General features: G+C 47.0%; 1 protein-coding gene across 8 annotated transcripts in view; it reads left to right on the top strand.

Moving 5' to 3' along the window:
- Positions 1-27,979, top strand: part of KDM5A (lysine demethylase 5A) — a 1,841,472-nt gene that overhangs the window by 1,154,467 nt on the left and 659,026 nt on the right. For all 8 annotated transcript variants that reach the window (XR_011281783.1, XM_069628595.1, XM_069628593.1 and 5 more), the window contains one exon: positions 7,172-7,527. Coding sequence is in view for 7 of the 8 variants with exons in the window: in XM_069628595.1 (XP_069484696.1) it covers positions 7,172-7,527 (356 nt within the window). In the remaining variant the exon portion in view is untranslated. The remainder of the gene's footprint in view (positions 1-7,171; positions 7,528-27,979) is intronic.

The raw sequence follows: 27,979 nt of genomic DNA, 5'->3' as shown, positions 1-27,979 counted from the left end.
CGTATTCCTTATCTTTGATAATTCGTCTCCAGCTTGCTGGCCTCGGAAATATTTTCTCTGTAGAGGGCGCTGCGCATCGACGTCCGCCGAGTCGATGTCCCTCAACAGCCACCTTATCGGCCCTGACGTCACCATGCCCATAAATAGCCACGCCCGGCGTATGTTGCTCAGTTCCGTTTTTCCGCGCTTCGTGGGGCCTCGGATTATCGTTGCTCAGTTCAGTCAGATAAACCTTTTATATTTCACTCGATAAAACCAACTCGTTCTCGATGGCTTCTTCACCCGAACCGACGACTCCGCGGTCTGGCTTCAAAAAATGTGGAAAGAAAATGTCGATAACGGATCCTCACAGGATCCGTTTGTGGTGCTTGGAAGTCGAGCACCATTGTTTGGAGTGTGAGGACTGCATGTCCATGACGGCAAAAGCCTTGAAGGAGTGCAAGGGGAAGCTCGAGAGAGGTAAGTCTGTCAAAACCTCCTCGAAAGTTTCTTAGGTCGAGGCATTTGTCTCCTCGCCGTTGCAAGCATTCCCATTCTAGGTCTCGAAGTAGCTCCCTCCACTCGTCGAGATCTAGACACTCAAAGAAGAGACATTGAAGATCCCCTTCCTCGTCATCTTCTGTTTCCCCAGAAAGGGTCTCCTGCCCCACAAAACACAGCTCTCGGGCTGAGTGGGAGGAATTCAGGAAGAAAATTCTAAGCGTCCTCGAGAAAGCGGCCTTGACCCCCTCGAAGACAGCTGAGTGTGATACCCTGGGTGAAAAACCCCAAAAATCGAAACGCCATGAGTCGTTGCACCTGGTGAAAGAGTCCACCCAAGAGCACCACGGGCCATCGGGTAGGAAGGCACCATCTTTGACGCCGTCGTCGAAGATCCCTTCGACGCATGGATCAGCGCCATCAACGCCGTTGTCGCCTTTTATCGACGTTGACGCCGATAAAAGAGAAAACCACGGCTACTTCACAGCCAACGGTTATACCCAGAGCCTCCAGCACGACGCCGAGAACGTCGTCGACATCCTCGAGTAGGATCCCGATCCTCTCGAAGTTCTTCGAGGCCTCTTCCAGTTTTCTCGACGCCTTTCTCGGCGCCTTCGAAGCCTTTCACATCGGCGTCGACGACATCGACGTTTTCTCGCCCAATAATGACGAGTTTGGCTCCTTCTGCCTTAGAAATGGGTTTTACACCATTTCCGAGGTCAGAGTACCCCAGATTATCTTCAATCTATGAAGAAGGGGAAGCTTCTGACCAAGAAAGACCCTTCGGGCTGCAGAGGACCACACCACCTGTTTCAGAGGATTTTACTTCTGCGGAAAGAAGGTTGAAAGACCTACAGGAATCATTACATGAGGCAAGTGGGCTGGACACTTCCCCAGAAGTGGAATTTGTCAAACCAGACCAAGGGGAACATGCCGAAACCCCCTATAGAACCCTGGTGGCAAGAATTATTGAAATCATGGGTTGGTCTGCACCTTCTCCTGTTTTTCAACAGATGACCTTACAGACATACTAGACAAAGGTCCACAGGAGGATCCTGTGGGTCCCCTTCCATACAGCCTTACAAAGGAAGATTGCATCAAATTGGGAAACTCCTGAGGTTATCCCTGCATCAATAAAAGATTGTCAGCCAAGTATAGAGTAGCTGCGGCTGACCCTGAATATTTATCAAAACACCCGACTCCAGAGAGCCTGGTGGTTCAAGCGGCAACTTCATCAAGCAGCAGATCGGCTTATCCTACTGCCCCAAAGGATAGAGATGACAAACGGTAAGATTCTATGGCAAAAAGTCTTTTCTGCTTGTAGTATCGCGTTGAAGTCCATCAATGCCACTTGTACGCTCGCCAGGTTCAATCACACACTGTGGGAGTGTGCTTCATCAGCGGCTGACTGCATACCGGAAGGAGAGGAAAGGGAAGCCTTCCTTAACATCATTAAAGATGGCAAAGATGTCATGTGCGAATCTTTTTATACTGGCACCGATTCCGCTTACAGTATCAGCAGGGCCATGGCGGCAAGTACTACAATCCGCATGCATGCGTGGTTGCGAAAGTCTGGCTTTGCTCCAGATGTACAGGCCAGACTTTTGAATATGCCCTTTGACGGCTCTTCTTTATTCATTAAAAAGGCTGATGACAGTCTGGAAAAGTTGCAAACATCTAAAGCAGCAGCAAAATCTTTAGGAGCTGCAATCCGCTAAACTCCTTTTCGCCCCTCAGGAACCTCTGGGAGAGGAAAGTCCTTTTGCTACTATTCCGCTTTCGGGAAAGGCAGAGGACAGCCAGCTCAAAGAGGCCAAAGGAGATCCACCCGAGTACTAAGTACTAAGGCCGCAGCAGCAACAGGTGCCTCTTTACCCTCAGCATCTGCATCAGCTGCCCCCAAACCACTCTGAGGTCTTTCCACACAAAACACCTGTAGGGGGCAGGTTAACTCACCATCTGACGGAATGGCAGGTTATTACGTCAGATGCTTGGGCATTGGAGACAGTTGCCCAGGGTTACTGCCTACCCTTTCTACATATCCCTCAGAGTCATCCACCGGGGCGCAGCTCTCTAAAAGTTCCAGATCCGCTCCTCTTGCAGGAAATTGTAGACCTGCTAGAGAAAGGTGCCATAGAACCGGTACCTGTAGCGGAGAGGAACAAGGGCTGGTACTCCCCCTACTTTCTCATACCGAAGAAGGACGGAGAACTGAGACCCATCTTGGACTTATGAGAATTGAACAAGTTCCTCAGGAAAGACAAGTTCAAGATGGTAACTCTCTCTCAAATCCTTCAGGCCCTCCAGATCCAGGACTGGCTGGTATCTCTGGACCTCCAGGATGCTTATTTCCATGTGCCAATCCATCTCAAACACAGGAAATACCTGAGGTTCGCAATTGGCCGCTCTCATTATCAATTTCGAGTTCTGCCATTTGGGCTGACCTCCGCCCGAGGGTATTCACCAAGCTAATGTCGGTAGTGGCTGCAAGTCTAAGGAGGGAAGGGGATCCACGTCTACCCCTACCTGGACGATTGGCTGATCAGAGCTGTATCTTCGGAACAAGCTCAGATCCAGCTAGATTATGTCTGCCACTTCCTTCACAAACTGGGCTTCTCCCTCAATTTAAAGATGTCACAGATGATACCATCACAGAGACTCCAGTTCATCGGAGCGGTCTTGGACACTTCCCTGGGAAAAGCCTCGCCACCAGAGGTGAGGGCTCAAGATATTCTGCTGATGGTCAACAAGTTTCAAAATGCCCAACATCTCCCAGCCTTCGACTTTTTGAGTTTGCTAGGCCTCATGGCATCCTGCATCTTCCTTGTGCCAGAGGCTCGCCTGAGAATGAGATCTCTCCAGTGGGCATTAAGGACCCAGTGGTCACAATACTCAGGAAGAATAAAAGATCTCCTCTGGATTCCGGACAAGGTAGCCCACAACCTTCAATGGTGGGCCTATCCAGAGAACATCTTGAAAGGAGAACTGTTTTGGCAACCATGGCCGGAGATAACTGTAGTCACAGACGCCTCACTCACGGGGTGGGGAGCCCATGCCGACGACTTGACCATCAGCAATCGTTGGTCTCCATCGGAGTCCAGACTACACATCAACCTATTAAAGCTGAGAGTGATCAGACTAGCGCTGAAAGCTTTCCTGCCATCAGTACAGGGGAGAAATGTCCTGATAATGACGGACAACACAGTGGCCATGCACTACCTCAACAAAAGAGGCGGCGTAGGGTCACTGCCGCTGTGCAGAGAGGCAATGCAGCTCTGGTTTTGGGCAATTCAGGAAGGAATCTCTCTATCGGCAGTCCACCTAGCCGGAGAGTGGGAGCTAGCTCAGGATTTCCTTCAAGAGATCTTTGCCCTTTGTGGAACCCCTCAGGTGGATCTGTTCGCCACCAGCACCAACAGGAAGTGCGATCTGTTCTGTTCAAGGGAATTTCCCCCGAGAGGAGCTCTAGGGGACGCGTTCGTAGTGGACTGGGAGTTCCCACTCCTTTACGCGTTTCCACCAGTCCCTGTTATTCCTCAAATTATCAGGAGGTTGAGAAGTTTCCGGAAAACCATGATCCTAATTGCCCCGGACTGGGCCAGGAGAACGTGGTACCCGGACCTTCTATATGTCCATCTGCCCTCCAATCCGTCTTCCACTCAAAGAGATTCTTCTCTCGCAGAAGGGAGGTCAGGTTCTCCATCCAGACATCAGAACCCTCAACCTTCACACTTGGCTTCTGAAAGGGTGAGGTACAAGGATTGGGACCTCCCTGATGACATCATGGAGGAGTTGCTTTCGGCCAGAAGGCCAGCAACAAAGTCTTTATACCGCTGCCGTTGGAACAAATTTTGCAGCTGGTGTAGAGAAGAGAATATCGACCCTTTTTCATGTGGTACACCAACAGTGTTATCATTTCTGCTCTACTTGGCAAACTCAGGCCTTCAAGTTGACACTGTAAAAGGCTATCTCGCAGCGCTATCAATCTTCAAGCGTACTGCGGAGGAACCATCGTATTTCAAACTACCACTGGTAATACAATTTCTCAAGGGATTAACTAATGTTTCTCCTCCAAGACCATTGCAAGTTCCCTTATGGGACTTAAATTTAGTCTTAAATTTCCTAATGGGTACTCCCTTCGAACCACTCCACTCTTGTTCGCTGAGATTTCTCACTCTTAAAACTATCCTATTAGTAGCACTAACATCTGCTAGGAGGGTGAGCGATTTACAAGCTCTATCTTGTAAACCCCCCCATACAATTTTCCATAAGGACAAAGTTGTCCTACAGGTGAAGCCTAATTTCCTCCCAAAGGTGGTTTCTGAATTTCACATCACTCAGAAAATTACCTTACCTTCGTTCTACCCTCCTCCCCATCCGGGAAAGAGGAAGAAATTCTACATAGGCTGGACCCAGGGCGAGCTCTAAGCTTTTACATCAGCAGACTGGCTGGGATTAGGCAAGCAGACCAACTGTTTGTAGTATACTCAGGTCACAAGTTGGGACTACCCATAACAAAACAGACCATTTCCAGGTGGATTATTTTGGCCATTCTGGAATGTTACAAACTGGCAGGGAAAGACCCACCCCAGAATCTTAGGGCTCATTCAACCATGGGTATCCCAGCCTCTTCAGCCCTCCAAAGAGGGGTACCGGTCCGAGATATATGTGCGGCTGCCACATGGTCGTCCGCACATACATTCGCAAGATTTTACAACCTGGATTCCTCCACTAGTCAAGAGACCAGATTTGACAAAGCCGCATTACATTCGGTTCATTCCTAAAAGGGATACATGACATTATTACTCCCACCTCCAATTACATACCACTGCTATGGGAGTCTATCAAAGATAAGGAATACGTTGGAGGACACAATCCCTTCGAAGAACAAGTTACTTCTTACCTTGTAAAGTTCTTTCGAAGGGATGTTCCTCTGACATATTCCTTATCGCCCCTTCCATCCATCCCCGCAGTAATACTTCCCTTGTGGTTGCAGTTTACGCTCCTTCAAGGTCAATAACCAATTCAGGCATGACTTATCTTATGCTACAAAACGGAACTGAGCAACGGACGCCGCGCGTGGCTATTTATGGGCATGGTGACGTCAGCGCCGATACGGTGGCTGTCGAGGGACATTGACTCGGCGGACGTCGACGCGCAGCGCCCTCTACAGAGAAAAAATTTCCGAGGCCAGCAAGCTGGAGACGAATTATCAAAGATAAGGAATACATCGGAGGAACATCCCATCGAAAGAACGTTACAAGGTAAGACTTAACTTGCTCTTCTCCCTCTCCAAATGTACTTAGTTCCTCCAGAAACCTATCCAGAAAGCCTTCTGGTCCCTGGTTGGGGGTGGGAGGTGGCGTATACTGATGCTAGCATGTACATCTGGCCCCTCAATACCCCTTTGATCAGCACATACCATTTGGAATTATATTTGATAGCGGGGCAGCTGCAATTCGTAGTAGATTGGCTCACAGATTACCCCGGACGCACTGATGCTGCAATCCATGGGTCAAGCTATTATCTGATGGAGTTATGGTTCAAGAAGCCTCACGGTGTACAATGGTTGCACTTGGTGTCCCTGGGAATGAGAGTGTGGGAAAGGGCCATGATTGTGATGGGGTTGACAGACCCAATGTCGAGACAGATTCCTTTGGTCTAAATAGTATCATCGAGGATGGGAGGTGGCCACCATTGAGGATTTGTTGCAAGTCACTGCTTACATACCCTTCTCAGAGCTGACAACACAGAGGGGCATCCACACAGGCCAATACATGCTATATAACACTATCATGAGAGAAATCACACGTATGTGGCCTGTATTCAACGAGCTAATGGAATGACACTCAATAGTGGATGTCTTATTTCATTTGGCAGAAGGGGGGGGCATGCTATATCGAGGATATGACCTGTCTAATGGGCCTGCCCTCCCCCCACCCTCCACTGCCTCCCTGGTGGTGAGGGGCAAGTGGGAGGAAGCTATAGGGGCAGCCTTTACGGAAGCCCAATGGGAGGGGGTACTGGCATACCATAAGACAGTGTCGCGAAATGCATGGTTGCAGTTAATACAACTGCTAGTGACGCACAGAGCATACATGACACCTCTGCCAATTTTGTAGTTTCCGGGTGCAGCGGTATTGGGATGTCCGAGGTGAAAGGCAATAGACTTTGGCATGCTACACATGTTCTGGGCATGCCCAGTGTTGGGGGATATACTGGTGGGAGGTGGTGGAAAGATTACATAAGGGGGGGGTGTGGAATTGGATGTGCTTTCCCCAGGTGCGTGCCTACTGGGCTGTTTCTCACGTGCCAAAGGCCGGAAACATCTAACAAAAATGAAGGATTTAGGGTTTATTTTGGCCAAACAAAGAATTGCTATGGCATGGAAATCGCCCCAAGGGCCACATGTGGAGGGACCTGTACAGGTGGGGAGGAGCGGAAACAGTGGCATGGTTAGAGGGTGGGAATAGGGAGGTGGATGGGGAATGGAAAGGGAATATTGGAGTAAAGGTTACAATTTAATGCTGATACGACTATTGATATGCATATCTTTACGTTGTGTAATGTTTCCAATTTCTTTTTGAAAAACCAATAAAACAAATAATAAAAAAAGACATGATGTAAGCTTTTTACCCCTTTTGTAAATGTGACTGAGCTGGCAATCATTTTGCTATACCTCTCATTTCAGAACCTTTTGGATGATGTGGAAGAATTCTTTGAGCGAACTCAGGAGGCTAGGATGGATGAGATCCCAGACTCCTCTAAACTGCAAGCTCTAATTGACATGGGCACTGGTCTCTATGTAGAGCTCCCAGAACTCCCTCGACTAAAGCAGGAGTTGCTGCAAGCCCGCTGGCTGGATGAAGTGCGCCTTACGCTCTCTGACCCAATGAGAGTAACGTTAGACGTGATGAAAAAGCTGATCGATTCTGGAGTGGGCCTGGCATCTCATCATGCTGTGGAGAAGGCCATGGCAGAGTTGCAGGAGCTTCTCACTGTTTCCGAGAGGTGGGAGGAGAAAGCAAAAGCTTGCTTACAGGCAAGGTTAGTTGTCTGGTCTTTGTTCAATATAATTTTTTATCATATTTGGTGTCATTGCCACTAGTTAGACATTCATTATAGTCTGTGCTTTGTTGTACAAATTCCAAATTCTATGGACCCCCACATTTCTTGCTTCTTGTTTTACACACTAACCTGACTTTTTACCGTGCAGTGAATCCACTGGGCTTTTGGTCAAATGGGTAAACTGACTAGTCCTTCAGGCTGTCAGTACTGGGAAACAATGACTTTTCTAGCAACTTTTTATCATTGCACAATGCATCTTACAATGCCGTGCAATGGGGTTTCTTTGATATGACCCTAGACTACAGTGATTTTTTGGGTTATTTTAAAGATACTTTTTGTTAGCCTTACTATGTTTACTGCGTTTGGCTACCATCTGCGACTAGTGTCCCAACATGGCCGTGCCACAAGGTTTGTGCTTGTTCTTTTGGCCATTTTGTTTGCTGGCCTTCGTCGTGCCCTACCAGGTCAGGAAAATCCTTTTATGTTCATGCACTTGACCGGGAAAGGCACGGTTTTGCAGGCTACTGCATACCATGCGAGTGGGATCCTAGCAAATGGGCTGGATCTGTCTGGTCCCAATCCACATACTGGCGCCTGAGGCACTGGTGTGCATACTTGCCTGAAACCCAGTCGTCACTGACTGGACCACTGCTGCTGTGCATGTGGGAGGCTGATGTTGCCATTGGAGGGCTGAGTCTGATCACTCAGCTGACTTTAGGATTAGAAGAAGTGTCCTGCAGCCATTCCAGCAGATCTGAAGAGGAGTCAGCTATCCTGTATTAGCTGATAAGACCATGGAAGACCTGTGAACGGTGGAGCCTTGTCTGGGTACCGAGCTCTGAAGACCCTTGTTGGTGCTTCAACCTTCTGGACTAGTAGGAACATCTGGTCTGGTCCTAGCGTCTTCTGGTACCCAAGCAAGTGGGATCCCTGAGAGGTTTCCCTGGTATATTCTAACCTATTAATGAGCTCTAGCTATGGGCTTTAGCCATGGCCACTGACTACAGCTTTGAATGTTGCCCACTGTATATTTGAAAACGGTGATGGGCTACTCTGCATGGCTTTTAACCATGCACATTGGTATTTTTGAACAGTAACTGACCACTGGCTATGGTCTTTGGTATTGGCCAGTGGCCCCAGCCTTTGTTATGGCCAAGTCCATGGCCTAAATTGTGATTAAGGTAATTAAACATTTCATGAGCTTACTTATAAATTGTTATGTGTAAATCCAGTATTGATGTAATCAGTTACATTAGATGTAATTAGTGCTTTCACCAGTGTGGCATCAGTGATGTCATCATTGTGGTCATAGGCTGCGCTACAGGGGTGCTCAAAGTTAAGGTGCCTGTAGCTGAATTTCAGGGGTTTTGTTGCATTAAGTTCTCACCTTAATGTGCCTGCAACAAAAGATTTTTTTCCTCGAATTTCAAGGGTTTTGTTATTCCATAGATTTTAGAATGCTTCCAGACCACTAGTATGGTCTTCGGATTGCAGGCTTTGAGAACTCGCAATGTTTTTAGGCAGTGTGCAGTGAGATTGCATTATTTGCCATGGAGCACACACTTTGGTTAAGTAGCTTTCTCCAAGTGGTACACCCCTTTTCGCCACCATCATTTTAGCTCAGGCCGATTTGGCACACCCATTCCGCCGCAGCGCCCATTTCGGCGCCCCCTTTTCTGCTTGAAAGCCCTTCCGGTGATGTTTGTTTGACACAAGGGATGTTTGGACGTGGCTAACATTGCAGCCACGTCTAAATGCCCTCATTCTAAATAAGTTCACAGGACTGCACTGCAACACACCTTGCCACCTCCCACTTGTTTTGCTTTTCTTTTAATTAAATAAAAGTAATACATTTTTTTTTTTAAACATACAGCCTTGAACCCTGGTCTGCCAGAGTTCGAGGCCCAGCATTTAACCACTAGGCCACAATGGATTGGTGCTTCATGGAGCATACATTTCATATTTAGCCTATAATATATTATGTTCAGTTTTAAAAGGCTAGGTATAAAATGTGTGAAAATTCCAACAATAACATAATTGTAGCATAATGGTTAAGTGCTGCGTCTCAAACTCCTTAAAGGGATAGTCCAGTAAAAAAATGTACTTAAAAAATAGATAGGCAACATTAAAAAAAAATACTAGCACTTTTTTTTTAAACTTCCTATGTAAAATTTTTAGCTATTCAAGCTCAAAATTCGCAAAAGCAAGCACATGGGCGCATCCATTTTGTGAAATGGATGCCCGCCTGTGCTGGCTTTTGCTTTTGCAGCACTAATGAAGGAAAAGCCAGCCAGCTGTAGTAAACAAAAGCTACCGCTGGGTGGCTTTTCCTTCATTGGTGCTGTACGCGGAGGACGGAGGACGGGGACCGGAGACCAGAGCAGGAAAGCTGCAGGTGAATCTCGGTAAGTGCTATTTATTTTTTTTTTTAAATAAGCACTAGCTGCGTTTTTTTTTTCCTAAGTTTTCCGGGTAATCTTTTTTACGTTTAATCCATATTACAAAATGCAAAGGGCCTGCAGGTTCATGCCAATGGTGACCTCTCGCGCCAAAACACCCTTGCGCTGAGAGTTACTAAATGCAAAGTGCCTGCAGGGACATGCCACGTCAATTGCGACCTCTCGAGCCTAAACATCCTTGCGCCGAAAGGTCCCTGCCCCACCTGGTTCCGTCTAACTGGGTGTTCCCAAACAGAAATTGCGGCAAAAAGGTCACCCTATAAACGGCATGCACCTATGAATTGTCCTGTCCTGTGCTCAAAGCCTCTTGTTTTATGGACGGTCTCTTGGTGACTGTTGTGATACATTGCACAACCCCAACTAACGCTGTTTAAGCAGCGCAGAAAAGGTTAAAAAATGATCGGCTACAAGAATAACATATGCCCAGGTACTTTTGCTCCCTTAGCAAAAATCAAAAGCTGGCACCCATGAATATATACGCACAGTAAGTGGCCACATATTCTAAAGTGAAATGTACAAATGGAGTTCAATTGACCTTCTCCTTAGAAGAAAGTGCACAACACAAAATTGCATTGGACGTTTAATAAAAAGTAATGAAAACCAGAAAAATAAGCTGAGTGGAAATCTTTCAATAAATATGCTGGCAAAGTATAAAAGGTGCTGACCTTTTAACCCAGCAATCTGTAGTGAAATATTCCATGGAAAACAAAATAATATGAAACAAGTGCTTGCGGTCTTGTGGGTAAGCGTCTGCGCTGGGAACATGACCGCATTAATACAATCCTGGTAGCCAAATACTTCTTCTTACCACCCTCAAAAAAAAAAAAAAGGGGTTGCATCCGCCCACTGAAAAAAAAGTTGAGCTGTCCACCCACATGTGTCCTTTACTGGTGCCCTGAAAAGCAACCACAATCAGGGGAAAATAACTGCACCAGTATCCAGGATTGCAAACTCTCTTGCCACATTGTGAGCAAATACTCATGATTTATTGCCCTCATCATTTCCCCTGCTCACCCCCATGTCTGTCTTTCAACAATACTCTGCTTAATAAAGCTAACTTCAAAAGTACACATACCATAGTGTCAATCAAATATATTAATACTTCTAGAACTATGTTAGGCAAAAGGGTACAATTGTGTCATTGTTCCACCCATCTTGACTGTGGGATTACAAATACCAGAATGCAATTCAGCAAAAGGCAAACAAATTGTCTGAGTGCAAAACTTTCAAGGACTTATAGTAGCACAGTTGAAAAAAAAATGGTGTATAGGTGCTATACAAATAATTAATCAATGCAGATTCCTTGTGTCAAGAGATATTTAAAACTTTGAGAACTCGTAATGTTTTTAGGCAATGCACAGTGAGATTAAATGTATTTGCCATGGAGCACACACTTTAGTTAAGCAGCTTTCTCCAAGCGGTACACCCCTTTTCGGTGCCACCATTTTGACACAGGCATTCGACCTCTGCACCTGTTTTTCTGTGCCCCCTTTTCGGGACAAAAGCCATTCCAGCGCTGTATTTTTGCTGCAAGGGATATTTGGACGTGGATGACTTCAGCCACGTGTAAATGCCCTCATGCTAAATAAGATCACATGACTGCGCTGCAACAAACCTTGCCACCTCCCACTTGCATTGCTTTTGTTTTGATTAAATTAAATTAAATAAGTTACATTTTAAAAATACAGCCTTGAGCCCTGCTCTGCCAGAGTTCGAGGCACAACATTTATCCAGTAGGCCACAATGGCTTGCTGCTTCATGGGGCAACATTTCATACTTTGCCTATTGTTAGGCAAGATTGTATGTAGTAACCCTGTGGGAGACTACATCAGCCTTGTCCTCTTGGTAATTACCCAACCTATGGTATAGGCCTGTACTACACAAGTTGGTAGAGTGACTGAGCAGCCAGGCTTATCTCAAGAGGGGTCAACGTGAGCTGCAGGGCTGTAACATAGAGAGTCGCAGTGAAATTGTATTCAAATAACACACTTAAGGTTTCTTCATTCAAATAATTATTTATTAATTTAACTGTCAGTTTTAAAATAAGCCTTCTTTAGAAGGGAGCAATAGGCAACACTTAAATACACTTCAAAAATACACTCCTTCACTTCAATTAAGTAAGTTGGTACCCTTTTGGGATGGCACACAGATGCGCCCTACACCCTGAGGTGACCTCAATAGTAAGGACGCTGTGGACCTTAATGTATCACTTTTCACACTTAAAATGTAATACTCAAGTTATGGCAAAGAGGAAAAAGCTAGGGAAGAAAACAATGGTTAACAAGCTACTCAAACAGGTAAGCACTTTAGAATCCCCCAATGAAATATAGGTTAACCCTTTCCCAGCTATACAAGTAAGGTAAGTATGACTGTTTGAGGGACAGTTAAACACAAAGTCAAAGGGAAAGAAGAGTCTGCAGGGATCCAGGACATTAGCAAAGTGTAGGGGGGCTGAGGCACTTCTTGAAGATAGCACAAAAGTCTTGCACAATGTTAGAATTTTTTTGTAAAATGAATCTCTGTTGGGGCCAAAAGCTGGGAGGCTTGTGAAGGGCAAAGCTGCAAGCAACTCTGCAAAGGGCAGCAAATGCAAGTCTCCAGTGAGAGCAAGCAAGCTACACACAACAAGAGGTAAGTACCCCTAGTTACACAGTACCTTGAGTCTGAAGAGAACGTTCCAGCTGGCTTCTGTTGTAGTCCTGCAGATCTTGTTGTTCCTGGGCCTCAGTCGTGGTGACAAGAGGGTGGACGTCTGGGCACTCCTGCACTGCGGTTTGAAGGTCGGCGGCAGCAATGGGCACAATTCAGATCAGCGGCACTTTGTGGTTTCAGCTACTCGCAAATAGCACCACCGCGGTTCTTGGACACCTTGTGGACTTTCCTTGCTTCTTGGGTCCAGCACTCTGTTGAGGTGGCTCAGGCTTGGTTAGTCCTCCTTCGAGGGAGTCTTGAAGATCTTCCTGGAGCTTGGGTTCGGCTTAAAGGCGATGCACTCAATTCTGGTGTTACTGTCCCCTGGAACTCGGTTCCTGCAGCAGCAAAGAAGTACAGCCAGCAGAGAGAGGGGTTCCAGTCGAGTTTGTCTTAAGGCTGATTGGTCACACCAACCCAAAGGGAGAAGACCTTTCTGGGCTTCTCTAGTCGATTAGAAATTCAGAGCTTCAGCACTGCAGCAGGGCTCCACCGGGCACACCAACGCTCCAGGTGCAACAAGCTTCTCATTCAGTTCCTTCTTCGGTTCCTTCGTCAAATGGTTGATTCTGCCTTCCTTGCAAAAGTCCTCCCCTTTTATGCACGTTTCTCCCATTCATTTGCAGCCTAGCTGTCACTCACACAGCAGGGTGGCTGTGCTCCAGGGACAGCCAGCCAGCCAATCACCTGTGGGTGCATTCCTTTAACCAAGGAGACTAAGCACAGGGAGTTTCTGGAACCTCCCTTGCTGCCTGCCTGCCCTGCCAGTCATGCTGGAGCCAGAGGCGTGCTTCACCAGTGAATTCCGCCAAAGCCGAAACAAACAGAGGGGCCAAACCTGGTTTGGCACGCAGAATAAATCTCAAGAAGGACTTTTAAACAAGAAATGGCGAAAATAGAAGAGCAGGCCATTTTAACAAAATGGGCTCCCATGGGTGCAATACTGCAGCTGCGACTGCAGCCTACTGTAAAAAACACACAATGGTAGGAAAAAGTAAACCACTGCCACCAGCCATTCATTGTAGAACGGGTAACATAAAAATGTTACATGAGAAGGTAGACTAAGGCAATACTAAATAACCCCTTCAGCACCCTATTTAAGATAGTGGGTGTGATGCTGGAAATGCATTGATTGGGGGGGGGGGCCTCCATATCCTTGTCCTTTATTGCTTTATCATGTATGTTCTGTCTTGTTTTCCGCGCAGGAGTTCATGTGGTACTCCTGGCGGTGCAGCTCTTCCTCTTTTTGGTCGTGGTGAACAGACCCTTGGGATACCCTTATGGCACCCATGGGTGGGAGTACGACCCTGTACTCCTAGTGCATGTTTTTGGGCACGTATGTGTGGCCCACAGAGCAGGGTATGGGCTGGTGGCAGTCACATGCTGAACTGACAGGTGCTCTGAGTATTCTCCATTTTGGGATACCCAGACAATGCCATTTGGAATCAGTTGATCCCTGATGGGAAACAAGATGGCCCCTGTAGCGTCTTGCTTTCTATTGCCTGTTAACTTGTATTCCCGGGAAGCCATGACTCAAAGGGGAGACCTTCAGTGGGCTTCTGTGGCAGCACTCGAGAGAAAGGGTTGGCAGCAAAGGATTCAGCCACTCCAGCAACTCTTTGTGGTTTTGGCATATTATTCTTAGTTGGCACAAGATACAAATGAGTTCAGACTACCTCACCCTTTAACACAATATGGTACAGGTTGGAACCAACACCGGGACAAAGGTATGGATCACTATGTCTTTAAAGAACAGGTTGTAGTATAGATCTGATAAAACAAAATGTTTTCATAAATCAAAAAACACCAATTATAAAACAACACATTGATCAAGGACTAACAGCATTTCTAGTGAGTTCAAATCAATTGCAGACTATAGGACAAAGAATACAACTACTTGGTACGTGGTGAGGTTAGTAGTTTAAGTGACTTAGTGTGTTGTCCTTTTATCAGCACACTTCAAAAGTCGACACGGTTTGTGTTTCCAGCTCAGAGATATCTGAACATTGTTTCAGTTTGAATATGTGAGCTATCCTCTGTGCTTTCTTCAGGACAGTATTGCTGAAAGTGATGTGGACTCCCTGGTGGGATGAAGGGAGTGTTTATAAATAAAAACAAAAATAAAAATGTTTTGGGATGGGATATACCTGTCCGTAAAACCTAAACAATGGATGGCGGTACCATGTACTCTTTTATAACTGTGGGTCACTACCTACCTTCTAATGCTTCTGTGTCTTGTGCTGATTTCGTGTGGGACTGTCATCCATACAGTGTGCTGTCTTGCTTGTGATCTAATAAATGCTACATAGGGTGCAAGAAAAGACAACAGATTCCTCATTACTTGGTGGCTCAGTCTCAATAATATAATTGTTAGTTTGTTTTCAGGTGGAGAGCAATAGTTTACCTGATTGCGTGGTAAACCGGGCGTGATAGACAGTTCTTCCAGGGCAATGCTGGTGCTCTTCGGGCTATGCGCACTGACGCATTGTTCAGGAGGCCTTCTGTGAAGAGAGTGGTACCTGTCGTTCTGCTGTGTTCACGGTTCTATTTATCAAAATATTCAGTGGGGTGGCCTATGAGTTGGTCTAGGCCAAGAGTTTTACCATAACTCGTTTTCATGATTATGAACTGTGCTGTGCTTAGTTACAGTGCAATAGACCTGGTCGCAGCTCTACGGTAGCGTGTGGCACTACAATGGCCTGTTTGCTGGCCTTATTGTGTTAGCTCTGTATGGTAGGAAATCTAGCTGATAAGTGAGGGGGCTAGGGATGGAGTTGGTGTGTGACGAGCTGTGCTCACGCCAGTCAGTCGTTGCTAAGCAACAACGACGCCACGGCTCAATCGCTGTTAGCGCTATGTTGTTGGTTACAGCAGAAGTAGCCGCTCGGCCATGGTAGTTGTGCTTTGATGTGTGATGCAAGATTAAAAACAAAAACAATGCGGCGACTCTACTTACTTCGTTGCCTGCGATGGAAATCTGTCTACGTGGATCCTCGGTTAGGGACGCGCTGTCTCTGCTTCGCGCATGCGTAGCACGAAAGATCAGCTTGTGTGTTGTGGAACGAGCTTTATTGGCTACTGTGCAGCTGGCTTGTCAGACTAGCGTTGCTAGGCGACTGGGGACCCTGGGGCTGCAGCAACGGATATTTCTGTACATACTGCAGTAATAAAAGTGCAAAATGCTAGTGGTTACATAAGAGGGTTGTATGGACCCAGGGTGGCATCTGGGTGCGTGTCTTGGAACGCAAGGTTGTTGTGCGGTGGAGCTGTGAGGCCAATGCTATATAAATGCAAAGTGAACAAGTGAAGGGTTAGCAGGATTGTACCGTCTTGTAGGTGGTGCATCTAATTATATCAGCTGAATGTTCGTGTCATGTATGGACACTCTAAGTCAATATCAGCTGTTAATTACATGACAGGGACCATGGGGTGTGCAAAATATACGTGCCTAAGATTGGATATATCGGCTGCGTATTCTGTGCAGGTTAGCCTGGCAAATGTTCGGTTAGGGCTGGGAGTGGTCAGATGTCACTCCCACTCCTAGTTGTCAATCTTAGGAAGAGATATATGTAGTGGACGCTTGATTGTAATGGACCCTAATTGAAAAATAAGTTCCATTCTATCGCCACGTTGAGACCTTTCTTTACAGTTTCCAGACGATAGATTCATCTTTGTTCTGTTTTCCTAAGTGCCAAATCCCGGTCACTCCCTCGAGGTGGGTTTGTTACTGTCTGGATGATGAACCAGAGCATGTCCATGTGTTCATGGTTTTTTGCTTTGAAATGTGCCACCATGGGCTTATCGGCTACTTGATTTTTCAGAGAAGATCTGTGCTCGCAAATTCGCTGTCTGATTTCTCTCTTGCATTTTCCGACATAGATGAGTCAGCAAGAGCATTTGATGCCAGATATGGTCCACTGCTGTGACAGTTTGTAAAAGACTTATTTCCATTTGAGTCCGTAGAGGTTTATCTCTTTGAGATCATTTGTGAATCCACATACAAAGCATTTACCGCACTTATAATGTCCAACTACAGGTGGTAGGTTCCAAAGGTTCAACTGGAGATCCTTTCTGGCTTGTGGTTCTTCATACGTGTGTATCAGGTGATCTTTTAAACATCGAGCTCCGCTTCAATGCAAAATGTGTTTTCGCAGGCTGAAAAGTGTCTGTTTTGAGCATATTCCAGTGGCGTAGAATGGTTCTTCTCAGATGGTTGCTTAATGGTGAAAAGGTCGTCAGGCATGTCATTTTATCTACTTGTTGGTCTCGAGGCTGTTTTGAGAGGCATGTTTGTCTATTTGTATTGCAGGCTCTCTTGCGTGCCCTGCGTATTACTTGTGACGGGAAGCCACAGACTGCTAGGCGGTTGCTAAGATCTTTACTATTCCTGTCGAAGTCTGATAGTGTCGTACGGTTTCTTCGTAATCTCAAAAATTGGCTGTGTGGTAGATTTTCTCTCATAGCAAAGGGTGAAAACAGTTAAAGGCCAATATGGTGTTTTTGTCAGAGGGCTTTCTGTATAGGGTGGTCGCAATCGAATTCTGCTCATTTTTGTAGATTTCTAAGTCTAGAAAAGGGATGCCAGCCTGATCATAATGCATAGTGAATTTTATGGATGTGTTCTGTGTGTTGAACCACGTTAGAAAGTGCTGCAGTTGTTCCAGTGAGCACCTCCAAATAAGAAAAATGTCATCGATGTAACAGTGCTAGCACCTGAGATGGGGGTGGCTATGTTGTTGTCACTGTAAATTGAGTTTGCCCCCAAGTCAATAAAGAGGTTGGCTACGTCTGTTGCGAAGGTTGCCCCCATGCTGGTCCCATGGCATGGTTTGTATAACCTATCTCGGTAGAGGAAAAAGTTCTCACTGAGGGCTAGACATATACATTCAAGAAGGAAGGCTTTGGGTACTGTCATGTTCTCCCTTTTATCTAGGTATGTCTTCAGAACCTCCTTGGGGTATACTCGTATAGAGAGACTCGACATCTAGGGTGAGGAAGAGGTCTTCTTTCTCCAGGTTGACGGTAGCCAGTATCTGTATCATTGCTGTCGTGTCTTGGACAAATGGTTTCATTTTGCTCAGAAATGGATTTGAGGAACACATCTGCATAAATGGATAAGAACCTCTGGAACGGATCCAATACCAAACACGATTGGTCTGCCGGGTGGGCATGTTTCATTTTTGTGGATCTTGGGTATACAGTAGAAGGCTGCTGTGGTTGGGTGTTTCTTGACTAGGAAAACCTTCTCATTGTCATCAATCCAGCCTTCCATCCACGCATGAGACCTTAAGCTGTCGATTTCTTCTAAAAGTTTTGTAGTAGGGTTAGTATCCAGTCTTTGCAGAATTTACTGAAATGTTTTTGAATTTCTTCTTCGTATAATTATCTAGACCAAAGTACAATGCCACTGCTCTTGTCAGTCAGTTTTATGACAAAATTGTCTTGGCCTTCTTCGTTTATTAGTGCTAGTCTTTCTCGTTTAGTCTGGTTGTCTGCATATTGATTTTTAGTTGAAAACATGGTGTCCATCTCCTTGAGGATCCTGTTCTCAAAGGCTAGGATTTCTGGAACATCGAGGCCAGAGGGGCGAAGACTAAGGGATGTTTCAACACTGTTGTGTTTGACTGATCTGGTTTGTCATTAGTTGAGTCGCGTAAGAAACATCGTAGACGGAGGATTCTACTTCTGTAGAGAACCGGTCTGCAGCAGTGCTGGGGACGAAACTTAAGCCTTTATTAAGGACGCTGCTTTCTTCTTCTGTTAGTATGTGATTATTGAGATTGAAAATTGGGATTACCACATTTGTCTTGTGCTCATCCTGTGTTATCCTTGTTGGCGTTCTTTGCCTCATCGTCCCCGCCCTTGAACTTGAAAAAACTGTCCTTTATGTTGTTGGGTACCTCCGGTTGAGGGTACCTCCGGTTGAGGTGATGGGGCCTCCGTTAGTTGAATCTGATTCACTGCTATTTGAGGTGTTCACATTTCCTAGGATCTTCGTTGATTATACCCTCTGTTTCTGTTTAAATTAAGGTTTTGTTGCTGGTAGAAGCCAGGGACCAGATACGGGTAGGTTCTCTCCTCTTTGTAGTTGTCTGTCTTTTTTTAGCTTCCCCTTTTTTTATCTACGGTAAATTATTAGAACTTATTTATTACTTCATTGATTTTTTTTCCAGCTGGTTATTTGATGTCTGGAATGACATAATCTTTTAGTATTTTCTCTTATAAGGTTTTTTTTTAAAAAAAAATCTTTTGGGGGGGTGGGGGGGGATTCTTCCTCTGCCGTCTCAATGGCAAGAATGACCCAGTCACGTGAGCATTTGTTGTCTACACCACTGAACTTTGCTTGGAGTTTAGGGTTATCTTGGAACACTCGTGGTATGTTTTTGCCTTGGAGACCTTCTGGAATTACTGTATTGATGAGTCCCACACGGAGTCAGCCCAAGACGCACAGAAGCATTAGAAGGTAGGTAGTGACCCACAGTTGTAAGCGTACATGGTACCGCCTTCCGTTGTTTAGGTTTTACGGACAGGTATATCCCATCCCAACACCTTTTTATTTTAGTTTTTATTCAGAAACACTCCCTTCATCCCACCAGGGAGACCACATTGAGACCACATCGCTTTCAGCAAATGGAGTCCTAAAGAAAGCACAGAGGATAGCATACGCATTTAAACTGAAACCATGTTCAGATATCCCTGAGCAGGAAACACAAAACGTGTCGACTTTTGAAGTGTGCTGATAATAAGTACAACACACTAAGTCACCTTAACTACTAACCTCATCACATCGTTGTGTTTTTGTCCTATACTGTGCAATTGATTTGAACTCACAAGAAATGCTGTTGGACTCTGATCAATGTGTTTTAAAATTGGTGTTTTTTGATATATGAATACATATTGTTTTATCGGATTTATACTACTACCGGTTCTTTAAAGACAGAGTGATCCATACCTCTGTCCCGGTGTTGGTTCCTACCTGTAACATATTGTGTTAAAGGGTGGGGTAGCCTGTATTCACTTGTATCTTGTTCCGATTGAGTAGTCCCTCATGAGTCAGGTCCCCCAATAATAAAAAACCCATATTACCTGTAACCTTTTTCTTAGTGCCAAAAAAAAATAATCGCCAGTCGGATTCTCTTCAATTACTTGTTTCTGAATTCTTGTGGGCAAAGTTTTGGTGAAGTATTCCTGCTTCTGTAGGTCCACACAGATGCCTGCGAGCTTTGAGTTTTGCAAGACAATGCACTCATAAATGACCCAGGTACCCCTGGTATTGTTTTTATTCAGCCCAGAAAAGTCGCAGGATGTCGGCCAATGGCCCAAAATAAAAAAAGGTTTTGAGGCTAGTTGGTCCCAGCAGCCTAAGGGAGTAAGTCGGCCTTGGCGTAGCTTCCCTGTCAAGATGAAAACGGGGTCAGAAAGACTGCAGGGCTTCATCTGTACCTCTGCGGTTGTTTTAGGTGCTGCTGGCATCTCTGCTCATCTTCTGCTTCGGATTCCTTGTTCCAGTGGTCGACTCTGCCTGTAGTCCAAAAATCCTTGCTTTATATGTTGGTACCAATTCATTCAATCCCATAGAGCTGTCAATCACCTGGGGGTTGATCTGTCCCCCAGGACAGCCAGCCGCCCAGTTTTCAGCCAGACACACCACAGATAAAGGACCGTGAATTTTCGGGACCCTCCCTCCCTCCCTCCCTTCCTGCCTTCCCAGACACAGTGGATCCTGGCCTGGCTTCAGGGCTGAAGCCGCCAAAGGCAAAACTCACAAAGGACTTAAATCTAAGAAAAGACAGGTGAGCCCAGAAGGAACTGACCAACTGAGAAAGGCAAAATAATAAGACAGCGGGCCATTTTGGGAAAATGGTCACCCATGGGTGCTGTACATGTTTTTTTAAGCCTAAGTGGCTCGATTTTAGAAAACTTTCCTATGGAACTTACCTGAGTTTTCGTCCATTAAACGCACGCGAAAACAAGCACCAGGGAGCCGCCAATTTCTGATAATCCTATCTTTTCCCCGATCGCCCTGGCTGACCTGCTTTTGCGGCACTAAATAAATTCCCCCGCCCCTGAGCCTGACATTATCAAAACATTCATATTCTCCAGCATTGAATCTTTCATGGATTCACATGCTTAGAATATTCCCTGTCGTCAGACTGGGACCCCTCGGTACACATATATAGCCTTTTCCAATAGGAAAACTTTCAACACTTTTGTGTCCTATCTACGTCCTTTTAGGACCCGCCTACGCATGCTCCGTAGGCCGTCCCCGTTTAAGAGGCCCGCCCCCGCGGTTCCCCTTCAGATTTCAACCGTCTCCAAGGTAGTGGGATCTCCTCGTGTTGTCCTACTGTTTTGTACTAGGTTGCGTCATTGGATTTCGATTAATAATGTCCTCTGTGCCAGGTAAAGCGCTGTTCCGTCCATGCGCGACATGCGGCTTAAAAAAGGTTTACGAGGGGGACGGACATATGGACTGCATATATTGCCTCCACCCTCACCATTCGGCGGATACCTGCGACATATGCAAGGGGTTTTCTCAAAAAACCCTCAAAGACCGGAACCGACGCCTGGTGGCATGGCTGAATGATGGAGCGGGGGCATACCCCCCCTCGGAGGTGGGCTCCACACAGTCGGTGAAAACATCACGCCGCGCGGCCTCGTCGGAACCACCGCCGAAGAAATCTAGACCGTCGGAAAAAGAATCGTCTGGAAGTCACTCCACTAGAGACTCCTCGGCAAAGAAATCATCCTCATCAAAAAAGCATGAGAAGGAAAGGAAACCCTCCTCTGGCGATCATCACAGATCGACCACGAGTCGAGAGTCCAGTAAAAGCGGGCACAGTGTGGAGAAGGCGGGACCGCCGAAACCACCTGCAAAGTCTTCGTCGTCGACGGCGGTCCAGTCACCGGCCGCCTCCCTGCCACTGGCACAGGGGGCATCCACCGTCCCGTCGACAATGGCGTCGACGAGGGCCTCGTCGACGGGGTTCCTACAGGAGGCCTGGAGGCGTGAAGTCTTTGACCCGACCCCCCCGGAGCCTTTGCTTCAAGAACAGGCTATGTTGCTGTCCTCGGAGGACGAGAACGAGAGAGTTGCCGGCCCAGCAGACCTAGGGCTACGAGCGGCTGACAAGTCGTCGACGAGGGCATCCGTTACACCGGTATCTGCCCCTCTCCTCAATCCTCAATCGGTTCTGTCGTTGGATATTCTGTCCACGCTTCAGTCCTTGCTGCAGTCGTTGGACCAGCGACTACCCCAGGCAAGCCTGCCACAGTCACTCGTCGACGAGCCGGGCCCGTCCCGTCAACCGACACACCCACGCACGCCAATCTCAACACTGGCACAGGAGGAAGGTGAGCTACCAGATTCGGAGTCTGACAGGGGAGCCATGTCGGATATTTCATTATCCCCCTCCAGGGATCCTACCTGGGAGTCAGAGGCGGAGTTGGAAAAACCCAGAAGCCCAGCTCACCCGTCCCCTCCGGACGACATTGCGTCATTCCATTCTATGATGGAGAAGGCATGCAAAGAATTTGGTCTGTCCCAAGAAGAACAGAAAAAGGATTGTTTTTTGTTCGACCACATGGGCAAGAGAAGGAGGTCGGTGTTCTCGATACCAATACTAGACCATGTATGGAAAGAGGGGTTGCAGACAATGAGACACCCATTCTCAGAACCAGCAGTGAAAGGACGCCTAGAAAAGAAGTTTAAGGCTCCAGAGTCGACCCCCAAGTGTTTATCCTCCCAACCAACACCGGACTCGGTGGTGTCGGCGGCAGCAGCGAGGAAGGCAAAGGCACAGCACAAGTGCACGACTCCTCCTGAGAACGAGGCGAGACGCCAAGATGCCTTTGGCAAGAAAGTGCTCTCCGTGGGAGCGACCACAGTAAAGGCCGCAAACTCTCTGGCAATTGTGGCCAGATACGATAGGGAGATGTGGCACAGACTAGCTCCGCTGCTTGACCATCTTCCAGAAGAACAGAGAAAGGCGGCGATGCTACTGGTCCGAGAGGGTGAGGAAGCCTCAAATCACGCAATAAACATCGCGGTGGATCTCGCTGAGTCAGGCTTCAAGCAAGTCAACAATGGGGTGGTATTGCGTCGACAATCATGGCTTAAGTGCACCTACTTCAGGCCAGAAGTGCAATACAAGGTCTTAGATATGCCCTTTGAGGGAGACCTTCTTTTCGGTGAAAAGGTGGACGAGGCCCTAAAAGGGATGAAAGAAGATTCGGACACGACACGTTCATTGGGTGCCCTCCAGAGTGGCAGAAGTTACAAGTCTTTTCGTCCCTTTAGAGGGGCTTCAGGTAATTCAAGATTCTCTTCTGGAGACAGATCCTTTGCCAGATCGGCTTACCCCTCCCAGGGATACCGACGTGCCTCACAATCGGCTAACCGTCGACGAAACTTCCAGTCTTCCAGAAAACGACCATCATACCCGTCGTCGAGAGACGAGCAGAATAAAGATCAGCAGTGACATACCACACACCGTTCTGGGGGGAAGAGTTTCAGCATATGTCGACGAATGGGAAAGGATAACGACGGACCAATGGGTGCTAGACACCATAAGAAACGGACAATCTCTGCAATTCAAACACAACCCTCCGCAAATTCCACCTGCGTTCACCGCTCAGCCCCATATGAAGGTACTGCAACAAGAGGTTACACTCATGTTAGCGAAGGGCGTGATAGAATTAGTTCCAACATCACAGAGAGGTCAAGGAGTCTACTCAAGATACTTCGTCGTAAAAAAGCCGAACGGCAAATGGCGTCCCATTCTAGACTTACGCGATCTCAACAAGTCCTTAAAGAGCCTGAAATTCAAGATGCTCACTCTGCAGGAGGTGATCCGCGCAGTTCAAAAGGGAGATTTCCTGGCGTCCCTGGATTTACAGGACGCGTATTTCCATATTGCAATGTGTCGGAAACACAGGAAATTCCTACGCTTTGTAATAGGGTGAACTCACTACCAATTCACGGTTCTTCCTTTCGGGCTCAAGACCTCCCCCAGAACGTTCATAAAATACCTGGCTCCAGTGGCTGCCTGGTTAAGGAAGCAAAGCCACCACGTATACCCATACCTCGACGACTGGCTGGTAAGGGGATCCTCCCCAGCGTCGACCAACACAAGTCTGCAAGCCACCATGCAGCTTCTACAACGGCTAGGATTCGCCATAAACTTCGAGAAATCCTCTCTGCGGCCATCGAGAACGCTGGTATTCTTGGGGGCACAGTTCGAGACTCAGCTAGGGCTGGTGAAACCTTCCCTCGACAGGACCTCAAGACTCATTCAACAAGCGGCCCGACTACGGCGAAACACCATGATCTCAGTGAGAAAGTATGTTTCGGTCCTAGGGGCCATGGCATCCTGCATCCATCTGGTGAGAAACTGTCGACTATTCATGAGGCCAGTCCAAGAATTCCTCGCGGACCGATGGACACAGGCTCAGGGATCGTGGTCGGACAGGATAACCGTCGACGACGACAAGCTACATCGGATCCTTAAGTGGTGGCAGTGTTCCCACAATCTGAACAGCGGTGTGCCCCTACAGGAGCCGGAGTTTCAGAGCACCATAGTTACGGATGCGTCCCTAACCGGATGGGGAGCGCACATGGGTGCTCTCCAAACGCAAGGTCGCTGGTCTCCAACGGAGTCACTCCTACACATAAACGTACTGGAACTCAGAGCGGTACGATGGGCTTTGAAGGCGCTCCTACCACACATCAAGAGTTCGCGAGTGCGAATACTGACCGACAATACAACAGCCATGTTTTATCTGAGGAAACAAGGAGGGACACGATCAAGGACTCTTTCCAAAGAAGCCCAGAAAACATGACATTGGGCAGCGAAGCACGGAATTTCCCTCGTGGCTCATCACCTTCCAGGAGTGAGGAACGGCCAAGCCGATTCCCTCAGCAGAAGCATGGCCCAGATACACGAGTGGGAAGTAGACACGGATCACTTGAGGAAAGTGTTCGAGAAATGGGGTCAACCCCCTCTGGACGCCTTCGCGACCAAAGACAACAAGAAATGCGAGCAATTTGCAAGCAGATGGCCCCAAGAGGGGTCGGTGGGGGAGGCGTTCTCCTTCCCATGGACGGACATGTTCCTCTATGCTTTCCCCCCCGTTTCCCCTCATACGGAAAACAATACAGTGGATACGCAGATACAATTGCCGGGTGATTCTAGTGACACCATACTGGCCGAGGCAACCGTGGTTCTCAGACCTCCTCCATCTGTCGCTGGAACATCCCATAGCGTTTCCGAAAGTCCCGTACCTTCTATCCCGGGACAGAGGCACGGTGTGGCATCACGACCCGGACAGTCTCAACCTTACGTCCTGGCTCCTGACTTCTCGGAGTTCGGCGCCTTAGACATTTCAGAGGATTGCCAAAAAATTCTACAGGCGGCTAGAGCCCCTTCTACAAACAAATCCTACTCCTATAAGTGGCGGAGGTTCTGTGAATGGTGTAAGGGGCAACAGGGCCTACAACCGTTGTCGGTGACGCCGGAACAAGTTCTACCTTACCTGCTCCTCTTAGCGGAGAGGGGATTATCCTTCACATCGATAAAGGTGCACCTGGCGGCCATCTCGAGGTTCACAAGGAAAAGGCAGTCGTCTCCTCTATTTAGCGACAGACTTGTAAAACACTTCATGAGGGGTTTATTTCGAGCTTTTCCCCCGGAAAAACGTTTCCCCCCGACTTGGAGTCTCAACACAGTGTTGGCAGGCTTAATGAAACCGCCTTTTGAGCCTATGGCCACGTCCGACATAAAATTCATTTCGTGGAAGTTGGCATTCTTGATGGCTATCACATCGGCTAGAAGAATCTCGGAACTGCAAGCGCTGGTCGTAGACCCGCCATACCTAAGATTCTTTAAGGACAAAGTAGTCCTGGCAACGAATCCTATGTTCGTCCCAAAAGTTCCGACAGTGTATCACAAACACTCGTCCATTGTTCTCCCTACTTTCTTCGCCACACCATCATCGGCAGCAGAAAAAGCTCTTCATACCCTGGACGTTAAGAGGGCTCTGAAATTTTACCTACATCGTACACAGGAATTCAGGTCTACTAGACAACTGTTCGTCGCGTATGGTCCGTCGACGAGAGGAAAAGCAATCTCTAAACAAGGATTGTCTCGATGGGTCTCATCGACGATTGCGTTTCGTCACTCTAAGGCCGGAAGGCCACTGCAAGGACATCCTAGAGCCCATTCTACAAGATCGATGTCCTCCTCAACAGCTTTGTGGGCAGGAATTCCGTTGACAGACATATGCCAAGCTGCGGCATGGTCAGTGCCCCAGACGTTTACCCGCCACTACTGCCTTGCTAGGCAGCATGCGGACGAGGTGCAGATGGGAAGAGCTGTCCTGCGCCATCTGTTTCAGTAAGGTAAGCTCCACGCTGTGGAGAATCTGTTGTCTACCTTTTTAATGACAGTTCATTTTATGTGGGTAAGTTTATATGAGGTAACTTATTCCTACTGTACATATGCATTGTGTAGTATGTTGAGGGTATATTACATTACATTCTCACCACAGTCTCAAGTGTTACTGCTATACAATCTATTCTAAGCATGTGAATCCATGAAAGATTCAATGCTGGAGAAGGGAATAGTTTCTTACCTGTAACTCCATTTCTCCAGCATTGATATCTTTCATGGATTCACATGCGCCCGCCAACCTCCCCGGAATGTAATGTATTTAATGGATAAAATTAACCCTTCCTAATTTGGAGGGGTCGAAATCTGAAGGGGAACCGCGGGGGCGGGCCTCTTATACGGGGATGGCCTACGGAGCATGCGTAGGCGGGTCCTAAAAGGACGTAGATAGGACACAAAAGTGTTGGAAGTTTTCCTATTGGAAAAGGCTATATATGTGTACCGAGGGGTCCCAGTCTGGCGACGGGGAATATTCTAAGCATGTGAATCCATGAAAGATATCAATGCTGGAGAAATGGAGTTACAGGTAAGAAACTATTCCCTTCCCCGCCTCTCCCCGTGACGTTACTGTGCTGCGTAAGCAAACGCGCCCTGTCGTCTTCTGCGCGACTCCACACAGAACCCGGAAACCAACACAGATCAACTCACACCACAGCGCGCCACAATTCGGAATATGAAACTGTACTTTAAAATGAAACAGCAACACAGTACATTTGGTAATGTACATTTATTTGACATTAAATGTTTAGAGAATATTCAGCAATTGCCATATGAACTCCGGAAGCCATTTATTTTCTTTTATCTGTATCCGCAATAACTGTTTCATTTTATCTTGAGTCACGCGCTGTTCCTTTATGGTACACAGGGTGTTCATTTTCGTAAAAAGAATCACTTTGGAAGCACGGTGAACCGCAAGGCTGTTCCATCAACTAGGCACTAGTCCAGCCTAAAGGTTGTTATGTTGCTTCTAGCCACTAGTACAGCATAAGGGAATGTGGGCCCTTGGCGATCGTCCCATAATATGGTGATCGTGCGCCAGTTGTTGACACAAAGCTGCAGGTGTCTGCTGAAGAATCCATCCGCCGGTGTCTCAAACAGATGGCAGTGGCAGAATGGGATCAAATACCTGTTATGAAAACAAAAAAATGATAATTAGTCTCGCTAGCCGAACTTCATTAATATTACTCATTTTATTTATTACGGCCGATGAGAAACTATTTGCTTGCAAGGATAGTTCAATGGAGTATGTTTGTCTCTAAAATCAATGCGAAAAGTAACGAGATAAATCGAGGCCAACACACAATGATAAACGACAGTTAGTCTACATGCGTGAGGAATGATATGATATATATGGTATGGCATTTGTAACACGCCTATACTCAAGTGTTTCTAGGCGTGACGAGGCAGGTGGGGAACAAGGGCAGACAGACAACGATCCTACTAGGCCAGGTGTCTTTCTGATCGCGCATGGGGAAGGGCTGTACATGGTTAGTTGAATACAAATTAAATAATAGGGCCAGCTGGTGGCAAGTGCAAGGTAAATTCCGGGAGATGGGGCTGAAGGATACAGAGACAGTCCCGTAGTGCAGGTAGGCAGTGCAGGGAAAAGTGGCTGGGCCAAGGACCGACAAGTATTCGACCAGTGATGATCTATTTCGATGGAACTGTCAGTATCCGTACCTCTGGCTCTGTATGGACTGCCATGAATGGTTGTATTGGAGAGGAGGCATCCGCATCTCCCTGAAACACAGTACTTGCATTAGTATGCTTTTCAATATTGGAAACATAACACACACTTGGGGTCGAACGCACAGGTACATATAAAGAGATAAC

The sequence above is a fragment of the Ambystoma mexicanum genome, chromosome 12, assembly GCF_040938575.1.
Source record: "Ambystoma mexicanum isolate Mex_15411 chromosome 12, UKY_AmexF1_1, whole genome shotgun sequence".
In the NCBI taxonomy this organism is placed as follows: Eukaryota; Metazoa; Chordata; class Amphibia; order Caudata; family Ambystomatidae; genus Ambystoma; species Ambystoma mexicanum.
This window is presented reverse-complemented; position numbering and strand designations above follow the sequence as displayed.